Raw genomic sequence first — 17,437 nt, 5'->3', positions numbered from 1 at the left:
AGTTTCCTATTTTCCATATGAGAGCTCTAACTATAGGCTGGGAGCCCATCTCCCCCCATTTCTATCCATATTTCATTCTCCAGCTGCAGCGAGAGAGCCCACATTTTGAGAACAGGAGTGCTGGGCTGAAGAGAGCAACCCTCCAAAAAAAAAAAAAAAGGCAAAACCTGGTCCTTTTAGTCATCCTCCCTCCAGCCAGACACACTGAGTGCACAACTATGGTCAAGACTATAGGCTGCTCAGGGCTGGACCTCTCTGCTCCTGACAAACACTTGAAAAGTATCTCACTCATCCTGAGTTACAACAGCTAGTAAAAGCAGTCTTGGAAATCGCTGCAAGACAGGAAAGATGCTTTCTCCCTTCCAGCTCTGCAGGTACAGCTCGTGCTGTACTAACAAGTAGCAATACACAAACATGCTTCTTCTTAAATCTGAACAACAACAAAAACCAACAAAACCCCACAATTACTTTTCTTGCCACGTATCCACCCTGCCATGATGATCCTTACATATAGGTGCCCTCGATTTTTGTTGTCAAAATGAAATTATTCTGTGGGTTCATCTCAGGAATTAGGTCACCTCAGTGAAGTAAAAGTAAGGGAACTGAGTGTTAGAAGTTTTGAGGGAAGAAGTTGTTCGTGGAAGCTAAATTAGTCTGCAAAATTATACCCTTTGCCTTCTTTTCCCTTTCCCCCATGTTGATGTATATGCTCCAAAAATCCCGACTCCTTGACAAAGTTTGAATGACTCCCAACTTAAGCAGCACATTGCCAAAAGCCTCTTTTGTTTCTTTATAGTTTGCATCTTCCCACACGTACAAACTGCCATAAGAATACCCTCCAGACATGGGCTGAGACATAATAGTTGAAGATATGGATGAGAGAGGAGGTGCAGAATGAGGCACAACCAGCCAACCAACAACTAAGCCAGCAACCAAGAAAAACATAGGCACAAAAAGAGACCTCTGTCCAAAGAAAAAGCTGCAGAAACAGAAGCCTCAGACTGCAAGGACTGATTGCTGTTTGGAGATGGTTGTCTCTTCACTGAATGCAGGGGGATGAGGCTCCGAATTCAGGCACCTTAATTACATTACAGACTTACGTGGGATGAATCTGTACCCCCACCCTCTCAACCAGGGGTGTGCAAAGCAGGGATGCTAGCATTTGCCTTCCTTGCAGTGGTCAAGTCCCATGGTCAGGTCCCATGGCTCACTGTTTACATAAACCAGGGGAATCTGTCAACACAAAACTAAATTCACCCTCCATGGATATTGACTGCACAAGGACTTGTGAAAAACTTTGCTCCTGTCCAAAAAAAAAAAGCATGTATCCCGGCTATGTGCTTCCCTTAAACTGAAGACCTTTGCTTTTAAGGCTGGTGACTGGTGTTTTCACACAATAGCTGAAAATACCTGCTTTTCTAAAGAAATGAGGTTGAATATTTTTATCTGTAGGTTACTAAGCAGTCCTTCCTCTGTACTAATGCTCCATTGTGCCTACACAGGACTGCAGTTCAGTGAAAGCTCATAAATTTCATGCAGTTCTGCCTAGTCTTTATTTTAGGTTCTTGAACCTTTTTTTTTTTTTTTGCTTTCCTCATTTTCTTTGCAGCTGCAGGGAGATATAGTAAGCTACTGTATAGCATTTTGAAAGCAGGGCCTCTGAGAAGTTTCCAAACTGCATACAAGCAGGTTATTCTTTGGCTTGTTTTCTTTGGCTTGGTGTTTGCAGTGCAGAATGAGTCAAACAGTATTAACTTTCAAGAGGGAAGTGGTGTGGTCAACCAAAACTGTTTGTGGCTAGATTGCGAAGATAGGTAGAGCAGGTAATGAAGAACAGCCCATAATGCAGGGTGTAGGTAGGAGAGGCAGACAGACTCAGACAAACAGAATCCTTAATAATTAAATCAACACGGTCGCCTAAGTTTTTTTCTGCAGCTTTATGTGCTGGGGTTATGACACAGCCTGACTCCTCTGAGCTGGTCAGCCTGCAGAAGATGGCCTGGTGCATTTTGCTTAATAGGCTCAAACGACAGCACTCTGCCAGGGAAGAACAAAGGTCCTATGCTATTTAGGAAAAAAAAAAAAAAAAAAGTACGGACTTTTCATTTGTGGCTAGTTAAATGCTTTTTCGTGTCTCCTCCCATTTTCACAGGCTGTTCCTTATCTGCTCCACAATTAAAGAAGGCAAGGGAGGTGATGTTTCCATACTTCCCTTTCCTTAGGATATGTTTTGGATATTAACAAGCAGAATGTGCTGTAATACTAGAGACATCTCTTTCTCTTACAATTCAGAAATTGCTGGACGTGGCCTCTCCCAAGCAATCATTTCCCTCCTGCTTTGCAATGACCCATGCAGCATGCAGCACTGATGTTCGGACAGTCTGATCAAGATTCATCAACAACATTACCAGATAATGCATTTACTCATTATGATTCCCAATTGCAAAAGACAAGCAAAAAACAAGGGCAAAAACTGAGATCCAGAGCAAAAGCCTTTTTTGCATTCATTACAATGGGTGACAGAGGATGAAGCAAAAACCTGACGTGTTTTCACATGGGCCTACAGGGATGGGACTGCTGCACCTTCAGATAACCCAGGGCAGGCAAAGTGAGGAGGGACTGAAGCACGGGTGGAAATGCCACACGCATTGACCCTGCCTTTCTCTTAGGTGTTTATTTTGTTAAATCCCAAAATAAGGTAACTTCTCAAAAACTGAGGCCTCAGAAAGGCTCTGTACTGCCCGCCAGAAGCTTGCTTGGCAAACGTGAGTGCCTGACCACTCCTGCATGGGGTGGAAGCTGCAGTTCCCAGGGCACATCCCGCATTTTCCCTCCCCTCTCTCCCATGGGAGCCTGAGCACCTCCCTCCATGTGGCATCCTGCCGAAGGAGGGGTGGAAGGGATCAGGCTGCAGAGGTGGCCTGCATTCACGTCCTGCTGCCCTCCCATGCACCCCTGAATGACACCTCCTCTGCTGCTGGCAGCGCAGCAGGCATTTGGTGGCGAGCCCTGGATGGGGCAGCGGGGTTGCCAACAGATGATCCAACAGCAGCACTTGGCTGGCTAACCTCCTTCTAGGAAGGGCAGGGGTTATGTGACACCCTCGAAACCCCAGCAGGTTTCAACCAGAAGTCCACCGTTCCCCAGCTCATGCAAGGTCCCAGCAGCTGCTGCAAAGCTTTCATTTGCTGGCATTTTGTGTCTGCCATTGAAAGCCCACCCTTGCAGAAGACAATGGGATGCAGGACCAGACTCACAATTCTCTGGCTTAGAGCACCACCAACCCACTTCACCAGAAAGAAAATTAGCATGTCAGTGAGCTAGGGTCTTCAGTGGAGGCCAGCAGATAGTCACAATCCTGTGATGAACGTCAGACCTACTGGCTGCTTTGGAAGCATTTTCGTAAGTAATATACAATCACCTAATTCTGCTTTTGTCACAGCTACAGAGGATTTTCCCACTGATTTCAGCAGAGCTAGACCGAGACTGGCTATATTTGAAAATCCATCATGCAAACATAGGTAAACACTTCAAAATACTCACCATAGTCTTTGTAGACACTCAACCATTAGGCAATAAAATAATGAACATTCAATGCAAAAATTAAATTGGCAAAGATGAAAAAAGTGAAAGAAATGAAAAACAAACAAACAAACAAACAAAACACCAACCTACAAACCTCTTCTCAATTTAAAATCACAGTAATTCAAGAAGGAAAGAAAAGAGCTGTGTGGGATTAAGTGACTCAAACAAGGAACTGAAATAATTTCTAGAGGACCAGGCTAATTGTACTGCCATTCCTAGCCTACTCTACAACAACTCTGATTTCCTCTCTTTACCTGCTAAATGTGAGGAAGGAGCTTGTACTGTCAACACTTCTATCTACCTTTAAAAGAAACAGCTCAATAAATAGGCAAACAAATATATATGAGCTGTCACACTCCCAGAAAAACAGCCTCTATAGCAATGCTTAACACAAGATTTTGTATTTTGGCAGTTTCATTAAGCTAAAATGACCAATTCCCTACCCAAGTCACCCAACATCAACTCTTCTCACTGATTCAGCAGAGAGGCTGAGAAATGCCAGGGTAAAAAATCCCAAACCATCTTTTCCAGGTTGAAAGGAAGTGTTTACACCACAAAACCTCAAGGATATTGGTATTAAAACCAGAAGGGAAATATTGAGTAGGACAAAAAGGATGCCCCTATCACCAGAGAATGCTGAGCATTCGCATGTTTCGTAATCCTTTGCATATCTTATGGAGAACAAACAACACAGTTTTTAGGAGCAGTGGGTTCTGTTGTGTAGCCCACTTTTTAAACATCCAAAGTCAGATGATCCTGTGCTATATGATGGTCCTATGATGTATGACGGTCCTGCTCTGGATCCGTTGCTCTGTAGAGATGCGCACATAAGCATGCAAAGGCAACCAACAGCAGATGAAACCATTTAGAGACAGCGATGCACTAAGTCACACTGCTCGAATTCGGGCTAGAGATGTTTTGTAACTTCACGCAGCTGCTGTAGGCTTGCACGTTACCATTGCACAAGCTGACTACAACCGTCTCCAGAGCATGCTCATAATTTAAGCACCCGTCCACCCACTCGCCAGGCAGTGTCAATGAGACAATGGGATGCAGGGCTACAAATACACGCAGAGAAACAGCACTGCTCCGCCACCGGCTCTGCTTGCAGCCCATCCCTTTCTTTTGTCTGCACAAGATTTATTTAGATTGGAACCTCTCGGGGGTGAGTGTCTTAGCCAAGATTTTTAAAAAGTGATTTGCACATTTGGGTTCCTATCCTCAGAGGGCAGTGCGCTGTGGAGTGTGTGGCATGCAGCTAGTGTTAGCAAAGGCAAAGAGTCCCAGCCACGCTCGCATTTCAGTACAGGGACATGTTATACAGACACTGAAGTTGAAAGTGACAGTTTTCTCTCTACGCATTTTCTACTTTTAAGTAGCTTTGAAGCACTGTACTTCTCCAGGTGAGTGGAAGGATCTGGTAAGCCTTCTCTGAAATTTATACGGTGGGTCTATTCCAATGCCACGATGATTCATGTTCTCATGATTTCTAAACTGTTCTTTGGTATATGTTAGTCTCAGTTTCCAGCAGATGGAGGTACTTGCAGCAGAAAGCAAGCAAGAAATGAAGGCATTTCATGTTATTTCAGGTCACCGAGATGATGGGGTTGGTGAACTGTTTGGCTTTTCCTTGCACGAGAGGCTGAAGGTGAAGGCATTCCTTCCAAGTAGCTACAGGCCAAGGGTTTCTCCAGGAACTTCACGAGCAAGCAGGGATCACTTCAGACCAAGGTCTGAGGGTGCCCTCAACTGTGGTTGACCACACATGTGCACCTCGTGGCTAACTCTGTTGGGAGGCAAAAGCCAACCTTTGTCCCTGGAAAGGCACTTCTTGGGCCAGCAGCTCTTAAAGCATCTTCTCCAACCCTGCTCAGCAAAATTATTCTCTCTCTCTCACTCTGTTTTGCAGCATCATGCCCTTTGATACAAGGATGCCAAAAATGTTTTTGGGAAAACCACATATCCAATACGGGATAATCACATTTAATGCACAGCTTAACCCTGGACAGCTCAGGGCCACCAGAGCAAAATCTATGCAGCCTTTTCATTCTGCAAAGTTTTCAGGCACCTGGTCCATTAGTGATTTTTTTCAGAGTTATGTAGGTTAAAACAATTCAATGAGAAAAACAGAAAGAAGCAGTCAAAAGAAGAAAAACCTAATTTTTGAGCAGACATGCACAGTAGGTCAAATGGCCTAAGGGAAATATTTAATTTAAGAGTCATACTATTTCTACCAAGTTTCCCAACCAAAAGTATTTTCATCAGGAGCACTACTCTTGATCTGGTTACTGCTAATGATTTCCCCCATGGACTTAGCTCATAAAAACATAAATTGCTTTATGAATCATAGAAGCATAGAAGTTGGAGAAGAAAATGATGGGTTAGGTCATCTTGCCCTTCTCACTGACAGTGCAGTATCATTTCTTTTTATAAAATAAAAAATTAAAAAAAAATAAAATGAAAATAAGCACTTCAGTAAAGCCGGAGAATGAAAATACTGAGTTCAAAAGAGATTTTAAAAATACATAATGAATGCAGTGGAGGAAGAGCCAGATTCATAAGTACCTTGGCTCTCTCTACATACCATGACAATTTGATGAGAAGTATCATCTGGATAGGCACAGTCAGAAATTCAATGGCAAAAAAAAAAGACAATGGTGTAAATAATGCACACAAGTAATTATCAAAGTTGTAAATGCAAATCTGGTAGTTACATATGCAAATAGGCTGTTGGGCAAAGAATTGGCCATACTTTGTACACTGTGACCAAATGTACAATGCAAGAATCTATAGTCTGAAAACCTGGACAGTCAGGCCTTTGTGCAGAAAGGGAAGGTGCACACATGTGATGACACACACCATGCTATCGTCACATATCGTGACATCTCCACACATCACAGTGAGCCAAAAAGTCCTTCCTTTTGGAGCCTTTAATTTGAGTATTTTTCTACTTTCCCAAAATGGCATTACTTTTTGAAGATCTTTTACCCAAGCATGCATAGCTGAAGAAGTTGTCCTTTTCCTTAAAAACCCCTGGTTTTAGAACCATTAGAATTAGAATGGCATCTAATTTGGTGAGGACTCAGAAACTGCTCCTAATCTATCATTCTCTGAAGATGAAAGAAATAAAGTGTTTCTGTTATTTCTTAAGTTAATCAGTCTAAAGGTGTTTGGTTTGTTTTAAGTATTTTTACAACCTCTCAGAGTCACTAAAAATTGTCCTGGTACGAAGTTCTGAGTTCTGTCTCAGATTGCCTCCCCTCTCAAAAATGGCACCTTAACTTCCAATATTTTTTGCAGGCAACATAGGCACTCACTAGAATTCAGTCTATCTGCAACTGTTACGAACAACAACAAAAAAAAGTAAATGAATTAAAAATAAGTTGCTGGAGTTGGTTTCAGAATTAAGTATGCTTTTTTTTCCAGAGGTCTGCAAGAAAGCAGTATCTAATTTTGTTCCCACTGCTACCTTCCTCAGATTTCTTTTGAATCAGGACATCTTAGAAAACCCAGCTCAGTATTTCTGCAGTTTCTTCAGCTCAGGAGAGAGAGTGAGTCATGGATCTCCAGGCACGGAAGTTCCCAAATATTGATCACTGAAGCTAGAAACCCTCCTCTAATCTAGCAGCTTTTATTTTGATTCCTGCCTGAATGCAAGCAAGAAGGCTGATATCATTTCAAAGCTCTTCAGGACACAGCATGCATGTGCTGCTATGTCCAACCACATGCCTTACATGTGAGTTTGTACAGGTAGCAATCTATGCCATGCAATCACTTTTTGTACAGGCTACAAATGCACCTTGATCTAATCGGGTCAGTGCAGAACAGGACGCACCTGCTGAGTGAGGGCGTAAAAAGAGTTGTATAGCCCAAAACAGACAGAACTGTCTCAGAGCCACAAGAGTTACTTGGAGAGAATGGATTCTGAGTTTAGTTACTAGAAACTGGTGACGTGGTGCTAGCTGGGAAAACTGAGCTGTAGTAAGGATTGTTCCAAACACGTGAGGAACAAGGAATGGGGAAAGCACTGGGAACTAATTCTTCCTTCCTTCGCAGCGTGTGCTATATTCCTCCGAGCCACCCAGTATTTCAGTCAGATGTACCAGGAGGACAGCAGCATCCAGACTGACTGCAACAGCCGCCGCAGTTCAGAAACCCCTGGTGGGAAGTCAGGCTGAAGGACCTTGCAGCCCCCTTACAAGTGAAAGGAGCATAATCCCTTCTACCTTGCCTCAGGAGTGATTTAGCGATAAAAGGAGCTGTGCATTCCTGCCAAGGGGGGGCTGACCGCTGCTCACGACACACATAAAGCCTCCCCGACTGTGGAGCTCCTTTATACCTCTGACTTGCCCGCGACAAAGTGAAATCATTTACAAGGAAGCTTTTACATGCATTTGAGTCAGGAAGATACATGTGTTGCTTCAGAATGTATTATATTTCTACTTCCTTTTTAAAATGTAGAATCTTATTAAATATTAACTACTATAGCAACTGAAGAATTGATTTAAAACAGTAGGTATGCCTGCAGGATGGTTTTGTTTCTTACTATTCTAGCAGACTCATATTCAAACAACTAACGCTTATTTGTTGTGTGCAAACTATGAACATGCCCAGGTAATTGCATACACAAATCAGCAGCTTGCATATACAAATATCTATTTTATGTGCACAGCTGCCTTGTTCACCGGGGATATTTTTTCAGGGACAATCCAACCACAGTTTTCAGAAAAACAAATGCAAACTAAGTAAGAAGCCTTGCCCTGACAGCAATATTTGTTTTAAAGTCTGGCCTCAAATCCAAAAAATATAGGACAGAATCTTCCATTAAATATATGCAGTATCACGACACAACTCAGACGAATGAAGGCTCAGGAAGAAAATGTACATGAAAGATAGGAGTTTTCTAAGCTATTTTAACTCAAGTTTCAAATCATTATTTTTTTCCACCACTCAGTTAAGTAGCCCAGAGCCGTAAGTCTCATTCTCTAGTGGGTGTTTGAATCTTACTGCTCTCTTCTCCCGGGACGACTCCACTTAAGCAACAGCCAGAACTTCTGCCAAGTGTGCAGGAGGAGTGAAAAACTAACCACAAACCTCAATTTGCATCAGGGCATTTCGATAAAAATATGAAAATTCCACACTCGGGCTAGTGACTGAGGTTAAGGATTGCCTCTGGTAACAGGCAGAGCATGTGCTGCAGGAGCATTTACATCTGCCTGTCTGTTCCACCCTCACCCCACTTCCATCCCAAACAAAGCAACCTTCCCTCCAACCTCACAAAAACAACTGCATGTGTGAAAGGTGTGGGCAATTCCCTGAAGATACCAAATCATTCATCTTCTCCTTATAATTTATTCTTAAAAAAAAGAAAGAAATATATAGGAGAGATTGCTTGTCTGTGAGAAAGGGTGTCCCGGTGGGGTAATTGCATCTGCTTGTTGGAAGCACTACTCTCAGCAATTACTGTTTTCCCAAGTTATACCGTGGAGTGAGGCACAGTGAACTCTACCATGCAGCAACCAGGTGTCCTCTCTCAGACATTTATTTATTTTTGCAGGGTGGCTGAGCTTGAAAATTTGGATCAATGACATATTGGTTTCCAATGCTTTAAAACCCTCTTAACATCTGAAAGGCGAGGCTAGCAAGAAATGATGCATAGGGTATACACTGCCCACCTTTTACCAGCATCCCTTTTGTCAGCTTTTGGGTATGATCCAAGTCATCCCTGGGTAGATACTTCATAAATGCAATGCAATTCATACTCTGGATCAGCTGGGCACCCATGAAAAATAAGGCTTCAGGAAGACATAATTAAAACCATTCACGGGACAACCTTGGCTTGAGGCACATCCACGGCTCCCCATGCACTGGAGGTTGCTGCATCTCATGTGGCTGGTGAGGAACCCCTGTACTAAACCATCAACACCACCTTTTGCAAATGTTGTTGTTAGTTCACTTACTTCTGGGTTCTCGAGGTCCATCCACCGTTATCTTGATGGCTCTGTGGTACGTGGCTACTTGCGGAGGGTTCGTGAAAACTGTGATGGTCAGCGTGAAGCTTTTCCCTGCAACAGGAAAAAAGGTTACTGAACATACATCAAGAAAAGGTGCATTTGTCCTTTCCAATAGCACCAGAACACTCCAAATGGCACCAAAACACTTCATCTGTCCATATCTAAGGACAGATATGAGCACAGACAGTGTGGTGTATAACCTCACCACTGTCTGATGCTGGATGCATTCCCTCTGTGGCAACTGCTCAAAGCATTTGAAAAAAAAATATTAATTTATATGTAAATGATCTACATTTTGTTTGTAAAATAAGGTGGTTACCCCTAACTGTTGTAGTTTATCTGATCTACTTGACTACTGGTGCATTATCTGTACTTTCTAAAGGCTGTTAGTTCAGAGAAGCTTGAAAATTGTGGCTGACTCTTCCAAAACTGCCACGGGAATCTGATCAACAGTGCTTGTTAAAATTAAAGAGAACTGGGTGCTCAGGTCCCCTGGGCAGATCGTAAAATCCCATGCTTTGGTGTTGAAGCTAGCATTAGATCAATTCCATATTACGAACCCTTTAAAAATAATCTGCTACTGCAATGCCAAGAGACAAGGGAATGGAAAAAATAAAAAATCCCCGCTGCCTGTCTGCAGAGAATTAAAACTTTTTATGAAGACATAGCGGAGCATTATGCTCAGTTTCTCTATTATTCAGTAAGAAAACTGTGAAGGCCTTTTCAAAACTGTTGTGTGCATGCCACAGCTCGGAGTTCTGAAAAGTGCTCATTTGGATGGCTGCTGGGGAGGCTGGATGGCTTTGTATCCCCTTGTGACTGTGATGCATTCAAATCCTTCTACCTCTGGATTCACTTTTGGCCAATGCCAGCATTACTTTAGGCATTTACTCAGTAACAGAAGAAACTTTCTCTATCCTTGATAAGACCTCATGTATGTATTCATTACGACTTTGGCCTGGGCAGCAATGAAAACATTGGCTGTCAGCAGGTTTAGCATCGTTATCTCAGCATCACAGAGGACTCAGACACTGGCAGAAATCTTCATTATCAGTCAGAGACATCAAGGGCCATCACCTCAAGTTAGATAACCAGGAACCGTTGTAAGAACATTGAGGTCCTTCTCCTTTGGGCACATGCTGTGCCCTTCCCATACAGCTCTGCCTGCTCATTCCATCGCCTGGCTCCAGCCCTCCTGAAGGAGGAGTTTCTTCCCTCCTAAGATCTCCCACTCCTATAGTTTGCTTGGTTTATCTATATAAATAAATATAAATATAAATGTAAATACAAGTATAAATGCCTGCCTCTAGCAGCAATATTCTCCCCCTCCCTGTGCACATTTACTTGCAATTCAATATTTCTCTTAATGCGATTCCTAGTGTGGTGCTAATGGTCTGCATCAACAGCACAGTGAGCGCACTGCACACACGTAGCTGTTACTGGAAGCTGTCTTCATCGCATCCCTGTGAATTAGAGAGGTATTCTCCCCACTTTACAGATGAGGAACTGTGGGCAGATAAAGTGTCTTGGCCAAGATCTCACAGGAAGCCTGCGGCCAGTGATGCTAACCACTTTGGCTGCTGCAGCTAAATCCGACAATAATCCTGAATCACAGCCCTGAGAAAACAGAAGCTGAAATACAAACCTCCCAGATCCCAGGCCGCTATCTTTTCACCTCCACATTCTTACTAGAAAGCAGTCCCTGAGATCAAAAGAATTCCAAGTGAAGCATAAGTAAATTTAGATCACTGTCTCAGGGCCTTTGGACCCCAACTCTAGTGTCCTACACCTACCTTGACCAAGGATCATGGTGTTCCTGACATTTTTTAATACCAAGTTATGTGATAAAGCTTTTTTATTTTTTCCACCACACCAGATCTTTCTATGAGGCATTAACAATAAAGCTCAATAAGCTTTCTTCCAACAAATTTTAACACCCATAGCATTAGACTTAACAAATATCAGAGAGGCACTGGTAGTTCTTTTTTCTTTTAAAAATATAAAAAATAGTTTCCCTGTATTGTTAGATGCAACACTTAGATCTCCAAGACTGAGAGACTTTGAAAATATGCATTATTCCCTTTACTAATCTGCAGTACTTCCATCTTGCTTGCAGTTTATTTTTTGCCAACAGCTGATGCATTAGGTAAGGTGCTTCTGCTGTTTTGCTAGAATACAGTCAATTTGTTTCTATAGAAGGCCTTCGAAGAGTTTCGAGATAGAAAAAAATGCAGGAAAAAAAGGCATTAGAATGATGAACTGTAAGGACAATGTGGCCACATTATCAGTCTACAAGACCAGAATAAAGAAGAAGAGGGGAGCAAAGTTACTTTCAAGATCTTCTACAAAACAGAGATCTCAGAACCAGTATAAGTCTGTGATACAAGCTGGCAAAAGCAGGAAGATACTTAGCTTACTTCTTGTTGACAGAAGACTATTCATTAACCACATACTGGTTAACCACAGGGCTATATAACCATAAACCTACATGTCACTCATTGCTGCTTACCAATAATTCTGGCTGTGCTTTTCTCTGGTTGTTCTGTTTCATTTACATTTAGTTTTATTAAGTGGTTTTATCATTTTTATTCATAGCTTCTACATTATTCATCATTTATATGCCTGGTTGACAAAGGCAGGTTTAGATTGCAGGTATTGTTAGTGAAATATATGTTTTACGGGTGTACCTGCTTTGGGATGACAGCATGACAATAAACTTCCCCTCCTTGCTTTTATGTATTATGATACAGGCAAGATAAAAGATAAATTTTTATTTTCAGCATATGCTTGTACAATACACCTATATACCAGCACACACACACAGATAGATATAAAACATGCAGCAGATTACACTGGTGGATATAATACCAGATTAGTCACTGTAGGCCATATTCAGACTCCCTAGCACTGGAGGATACAGCAGATGTCATGATTTCTGATTTCTAAGTAACTGGACCTCCTAACTAAGGGCAGAAAACCTATGCTGAGCACTGTGCATGCCTGCTCAGCTCAGGAAGGAGTGGGTGCCTCCAAAGCTGGGTCAGACAGCCTAAGTGAAGGACTGACCTCTCTAGTGACTATAAAGAGGGATCACATGCCCCAGGAGGACCTTCTGAAATGCTGGCCAGGTTCAGATGCTTCAAACAGTCATGATGACAATTTGTTTATGGCCCAGTGGTGACAGCAAGCCAGCATGTAGCCCTTCATTGACTAACATCAAAATCGGAGACTTTTACTTTGGGTCTATGATGTGTTCCTCGACACATTTAAGTCAATCACTACAGTATCATCATGGGAGTCTGTGCCAATGGTGGAAGGGCTGAAGGGTGATGCCCATGCCAAGCTGTGCCTCTCTGGGGTCCAGCAGTCCTTTCAGAGAGTGCTGCTATCTGCAGCCATCCCTGGCAGCTCCTAATGTCAGGCACAGAGCACCTGATGAGCACAAAGATTAAATTCTCCAGATGTGGGACAGAGCGCTGCCTTTGGAAACCCTCCTCACTGACATCAGACATGCTGTCGTATGTTTATGGGTAGAGCACAGGACTCACTGCTTCCATCAAGTATTCCCGCATAACTAGGGTAGGAAAAATTGCCTGGTAACATTTATTTTGCAGGAGCATTAATGTCAGTACCCTTTCAGAAAAAAAAATAATGGAAACAGTAGCGTTTCTGGCCAAAACGCAATACTGACTTTTGAAATGATACCCAGAGACTGCCAAAGGGTTTGTTAGAGACTAGCTTACCAACAGAGCCCTGGAGAGTTACTGCTGATTTGACAGCTAAAGTCAGTTGTCCCCAGCTCCTGACTTTACAGGATTGCTTGTGAGATCCCTGGATGCCGTGCAAAGCTGTAAGAACTTAAGAGGAAGCACAAAGCATAACATCTGCCAGTGCCTGCCCAGCAAGGCTGTTCCTGGGCCAGCAAACAAGCAGGATCAGCCTCCGGTTCCTGAGCATCCGAAGGTGTTGTACCCGTGCTCTGCTTGGCAATATTCAGCTGCATCCCATCTGACCGAGTCTGAAAGCAAAGAGAGCCATGAGTTCACACCCGGCAGGATGAGGGATTTATGTCAGTGGTCTCCCAGAACAACCCAGCACGGGGCTGAAGGGCTCTAGAGGGAGCAATAGGCTTGTAAACTGCGGCCCCTGGGAAGGTCCGAGAGGAACCAAGGGGGGAAAATGAATCTCAAGTGACAACATGGTCACATGAAGCTCCTGCGTGCTGCTTTAGTCATCCCTGAGCCGTGTCATGGCCAGATGGATCTGGGGGTGGGAAGGCATGCTTAAAATATAGGTGGCGGCACGGGCAGATGCAAGGGGGAATGAGAACAGACACACTTTAGGGAAGACAAACCACCCCTCAAACTTATCCTTTCACTTTATTCCATCTCTTTCTTAGGCAAAAAGATCCACCGATTCCACTGAAGAAGGGTCAGCCAAATGAGGACAGAATGAAAATGGAGCTAAAGCTTCGGAAGTCTGCCCACATGGTGGGGAGAAAGAAAGGGATGCCATCAGATGCTGTGATCACATTTACTATATTTTTCTTTGGGGATTTTTTTCTGCTGATCTTAGATGTGTCATTAGAGTTTTTTGTTTTGTTTTGTTGTGTTTTGTTTTAAATCATTACAGTAAAATATTAGATAAAAAGAAGAAAAAGGGAAAAGAGACAAGAATGCCTGTGCTGACAAGGACAGAAGGTATGGATGGCAAAATATGAAATGTAATATAAAAATGCAATACAAATTATATTACAGACATTTCTATGATATTAGTGAGAGCCTTCCAGATTCTAGTAAGAATGATTATGATACTATTCTTTTATCCAGCTTCTACTTTTTAATGCTTATGTACTTACTTTTATTAAACCATGCTAAATGATCAGTTTTATACATCTTTACATTTTCTCACAACATCTTTCTGGGTATCTGCCAAAGCAAAGATACCTACTGCATTTTAATAACATATCTGACTGTATCCCTGGGCAGGCTGCAATACATGCACACATATTCATTCTCAGCTGTTGATTGTTATTCACTGGGTCCAAATTTTGCCATTTTTATCACGTAAGTCACATTATACTTTGTTAGCTGAATAAACCAAAGGTAATCAATAGGGTGAGAGAGGCCAACATAAGTTGACACTTCATTAGTTGACTGTTGCTCATGATATGAGTGAAATGTTTTTGTAGTTCTTCAGATTTTATTTCCAATTGCAAAAAGAAAAAAAAAAACCTGCACAACTACTCTTCTCATTGGGTGATAACTATTTTGTCCTGTTGGCAGTTACAGTTTCACATGGTGAGCATGCAGCTTTGCCTGTTGTGCTTGGTCTGATGGCTATTTCATCAGAAAAGAGTTGCAGTTGAAGTAAGTGGCATCAAAAAAAGAACATAATTTGTTTACCATCAGTACCACAGATGCCACCTAATTTAAATATAAGAAAAAAACTGCTATTAACCTCATCCACTACTGCACCGTAAATTGTTTGCAAACTCTGACCACCACAGAACAACGAACCAAATGGATAAATAGCCACATGGGGAGATGTCAGCAAATCAGGGTCACTGCACAAAGAAATGCAAGAGCTGTGCAAGCAAATCAGCTGCAGGGCAACTGATCTGCTTGCGTACTTATAGGGATGTTCCGTGGGTGTGCGTGGAAACTTTAAGATTTGGGAAATACACCCACCTGTCTCCTGCCAAACCAGACTGGGTCAGCATGAAGGTACACTTTTGAAAGTTTTTCTCAAGTGGCTTACTCCAGGAAGTTCTTATATCTGTGTTTACACAGCATTCACTTACCCTGAATGAAAACTCAGTCCCATTAAATAAACCAAACTGGATTTACATGGGGCCAAGTTTTCATGCAAATGTCCAAAAGCAGCCCCGCTGTACCTCTGGCCCCTGCCATAAGCTACTTCATTTGCTGTGCAGAAAGTGCTGGAAAAGCCACAAGCAGCTCCCTAAAGCTGAGCAGAGCATCCCCACTGCTGTAGGGCACAGCATCCCCACTGCTGCCCTTTTGCCTCCCTCCCAGTTCCCTGCAGCACAACCAAGTGCTTAGGCAAGACGTGCACCTCATTCTCTTCTCCTCACACATTCTCCATACCCTTTATTCACCACGACTTCCCTGCGCTGGAAGGCTGGAGAAAGGTTGTATCTGAGGTGAAATCATTTCAAGGCATTATGCTGGTGAAACATATGCACGACATTTAACCTAGGGCAACACAGGAACCATGTTAAGCAACCAAAATTACGTAACTGAGATCGAGCAACGTTAATAGAGGCACTGCCAACCCAAGCAGGTTCTAACATCTAAATTTACCTTAAAAGCGTTATCTGGGTGATAAGGATAGTCCTCAACACATTTCTGAAGGCTGTCCCCAAAAATCTTCTTATTTCATAAGTTAAAAACATAACCCCATGCCCGCATGCTGTTGACATGAAATATTTAAGCAAACCAATGCAGAAGCTGGTTCTGTGCTCTGTGCTCAGTGTAACTTCACAGCTGTTAAAATAAGGCTGACTCGGGCCCCTGAAGGTAGCAGATCCTAAAGTTGATTTTCCCCTACACTTTGATCTCCTAAAGAGGTACCGACAATCGATCCCTTTCCTCAGGAAAAAATAAAAAAAAATAAAAATATTTAAAAAAAAGAGAATGCCTTCTAGCTGGACTAAACAAAAAATGCTAGCCCCCAGCACTCCAAAAATGTGTCACCCTCAGTTCAAAAACCACATCTTTGCCTGAGTGCTACTTTTAACCCATTACTGTAGCAAATAACACAGCACTTGATCTGAAACCCTCAGAAGAGTGGTTCTCCCTTGCACAAACAGGATCGTTCACGCTCTCAAGAGCTGCAAGAGAGGACTTAGCTCATTAAAACTGTCCCATTTTTTTTTCTCTCTCTCTCTTTTTTTTTTTTTTTTTTTTTGGCCAGCTGTTTACATTTTAATTTGATGAGCTTGTGTGCAGGCAGTTTCACTTCTGTGCTGATGATGGGTTTCACTTCCCAGTCCCATGTGCTGTCATGATGATACCGGCCACCGCCTCCTTCAGCTTTGCAGGGGCCTCCATGCTAATCCCTTCGTCGACAGTCTGGCAATGTGTGTAAAAGTGCAGCCACTGCTGCTGCTGCTCCACTGTCAGCTTGCAAGGCACCTGGTGGCCCTTCTCTGCTTCAGGAACTTGCATTGATGTCTAAAATGTTACATACTAGTCTCCAGTCTCAATCTGATTCCCTCAAGTTCCCTCCCTCAGGTTATTACCTCATGTTATTTTTCCGTCATATAAATGCTGTAAATGTGCTTCAGTAGATGTGCCACAAAAAATAATAATAATAATACAAATTATTCTGTTTAGAGACAAAATGGTGTTGCTTCAGTAGCAGGAGATAGCAGGTTTAGATACTAAATGGTCATGGATGTTTATCAGGAAGGGAGCTGCAGCAGAAAGCAGGTAGGAGGACATCTCTGAGCTTATGGGAAAGGGCACAAATGAACTATCTGAAGAGATGAGACAGTCAAGTGATTTTGGATCTGGATCACAGGAAGGAGGTCTCTGAATAGAGGGTATCCTGCAGCAGTCAGCTTCGGATGACATCCAGTAGTAGCTTAGACATTAGTCGCTTTCGTATAGCAATGTCAACACTCCACAAATACACAAAACCACCATGAATCCCCCCTATATTGTCATGTTGCCTAACTTCTGAAGAGAGACTTCTGCTTCAAGCTGTGGCAGGAATTTGGCCAGCAGGAACATTGTTTGTACTTTAGCATGCTTAGGTTTATGTTCAATGTATGCACCAGCATTTAGGCTTTGAGATGGAGGTGCTGGGTA

The 17,437-nt window shown here is 42.7% G+C and overlaps 1 protein-coding gene across 6 annotated transcripts in view; it reads right to left on the bottom strand.

Moving 5' to 3' along the window:
• The window catches only part of RUNX1 (RUNX family transcription factor 1), a 156,205-nt gene that overhangs the window by 40,063 nt on the left and 98,705 nt on the right, over window positions 1-17,437 (bottom strand). For all 6 annotated transcript variants that reach the window (XM_068688527.1, XM_068688530.1, XM_068688529.1 and 3 more), the window contains one exon: window positions 9,546-9,650. In XM_068688527.1, the coding sequence (XP_068544628.1) occupies window positions 9,546-9,650 (105 nt within the window). The remainder of the gene's footprint in view (window positions 1-9,545; window positions 9,651-17,437) is intronic.

The sequence above is a fragment of the Anas acuta genome, chromosome 1 (assembly GCF_963932015.1).
Source record: "Anas acuta chromosome 1, bAnaAcu1.1, whole genome shotgun sequence".
Classification (NCBI taxonomy): Eukaryota; Metazoa; Chordata; class Aves; order Anseriformes; family Anatidae; genus Anas; species Anas acuta.
Note: the sequence above shows the minus strand (reverse complement) of the source record. Positions and strands in the feature narration are given on the sequence as shown.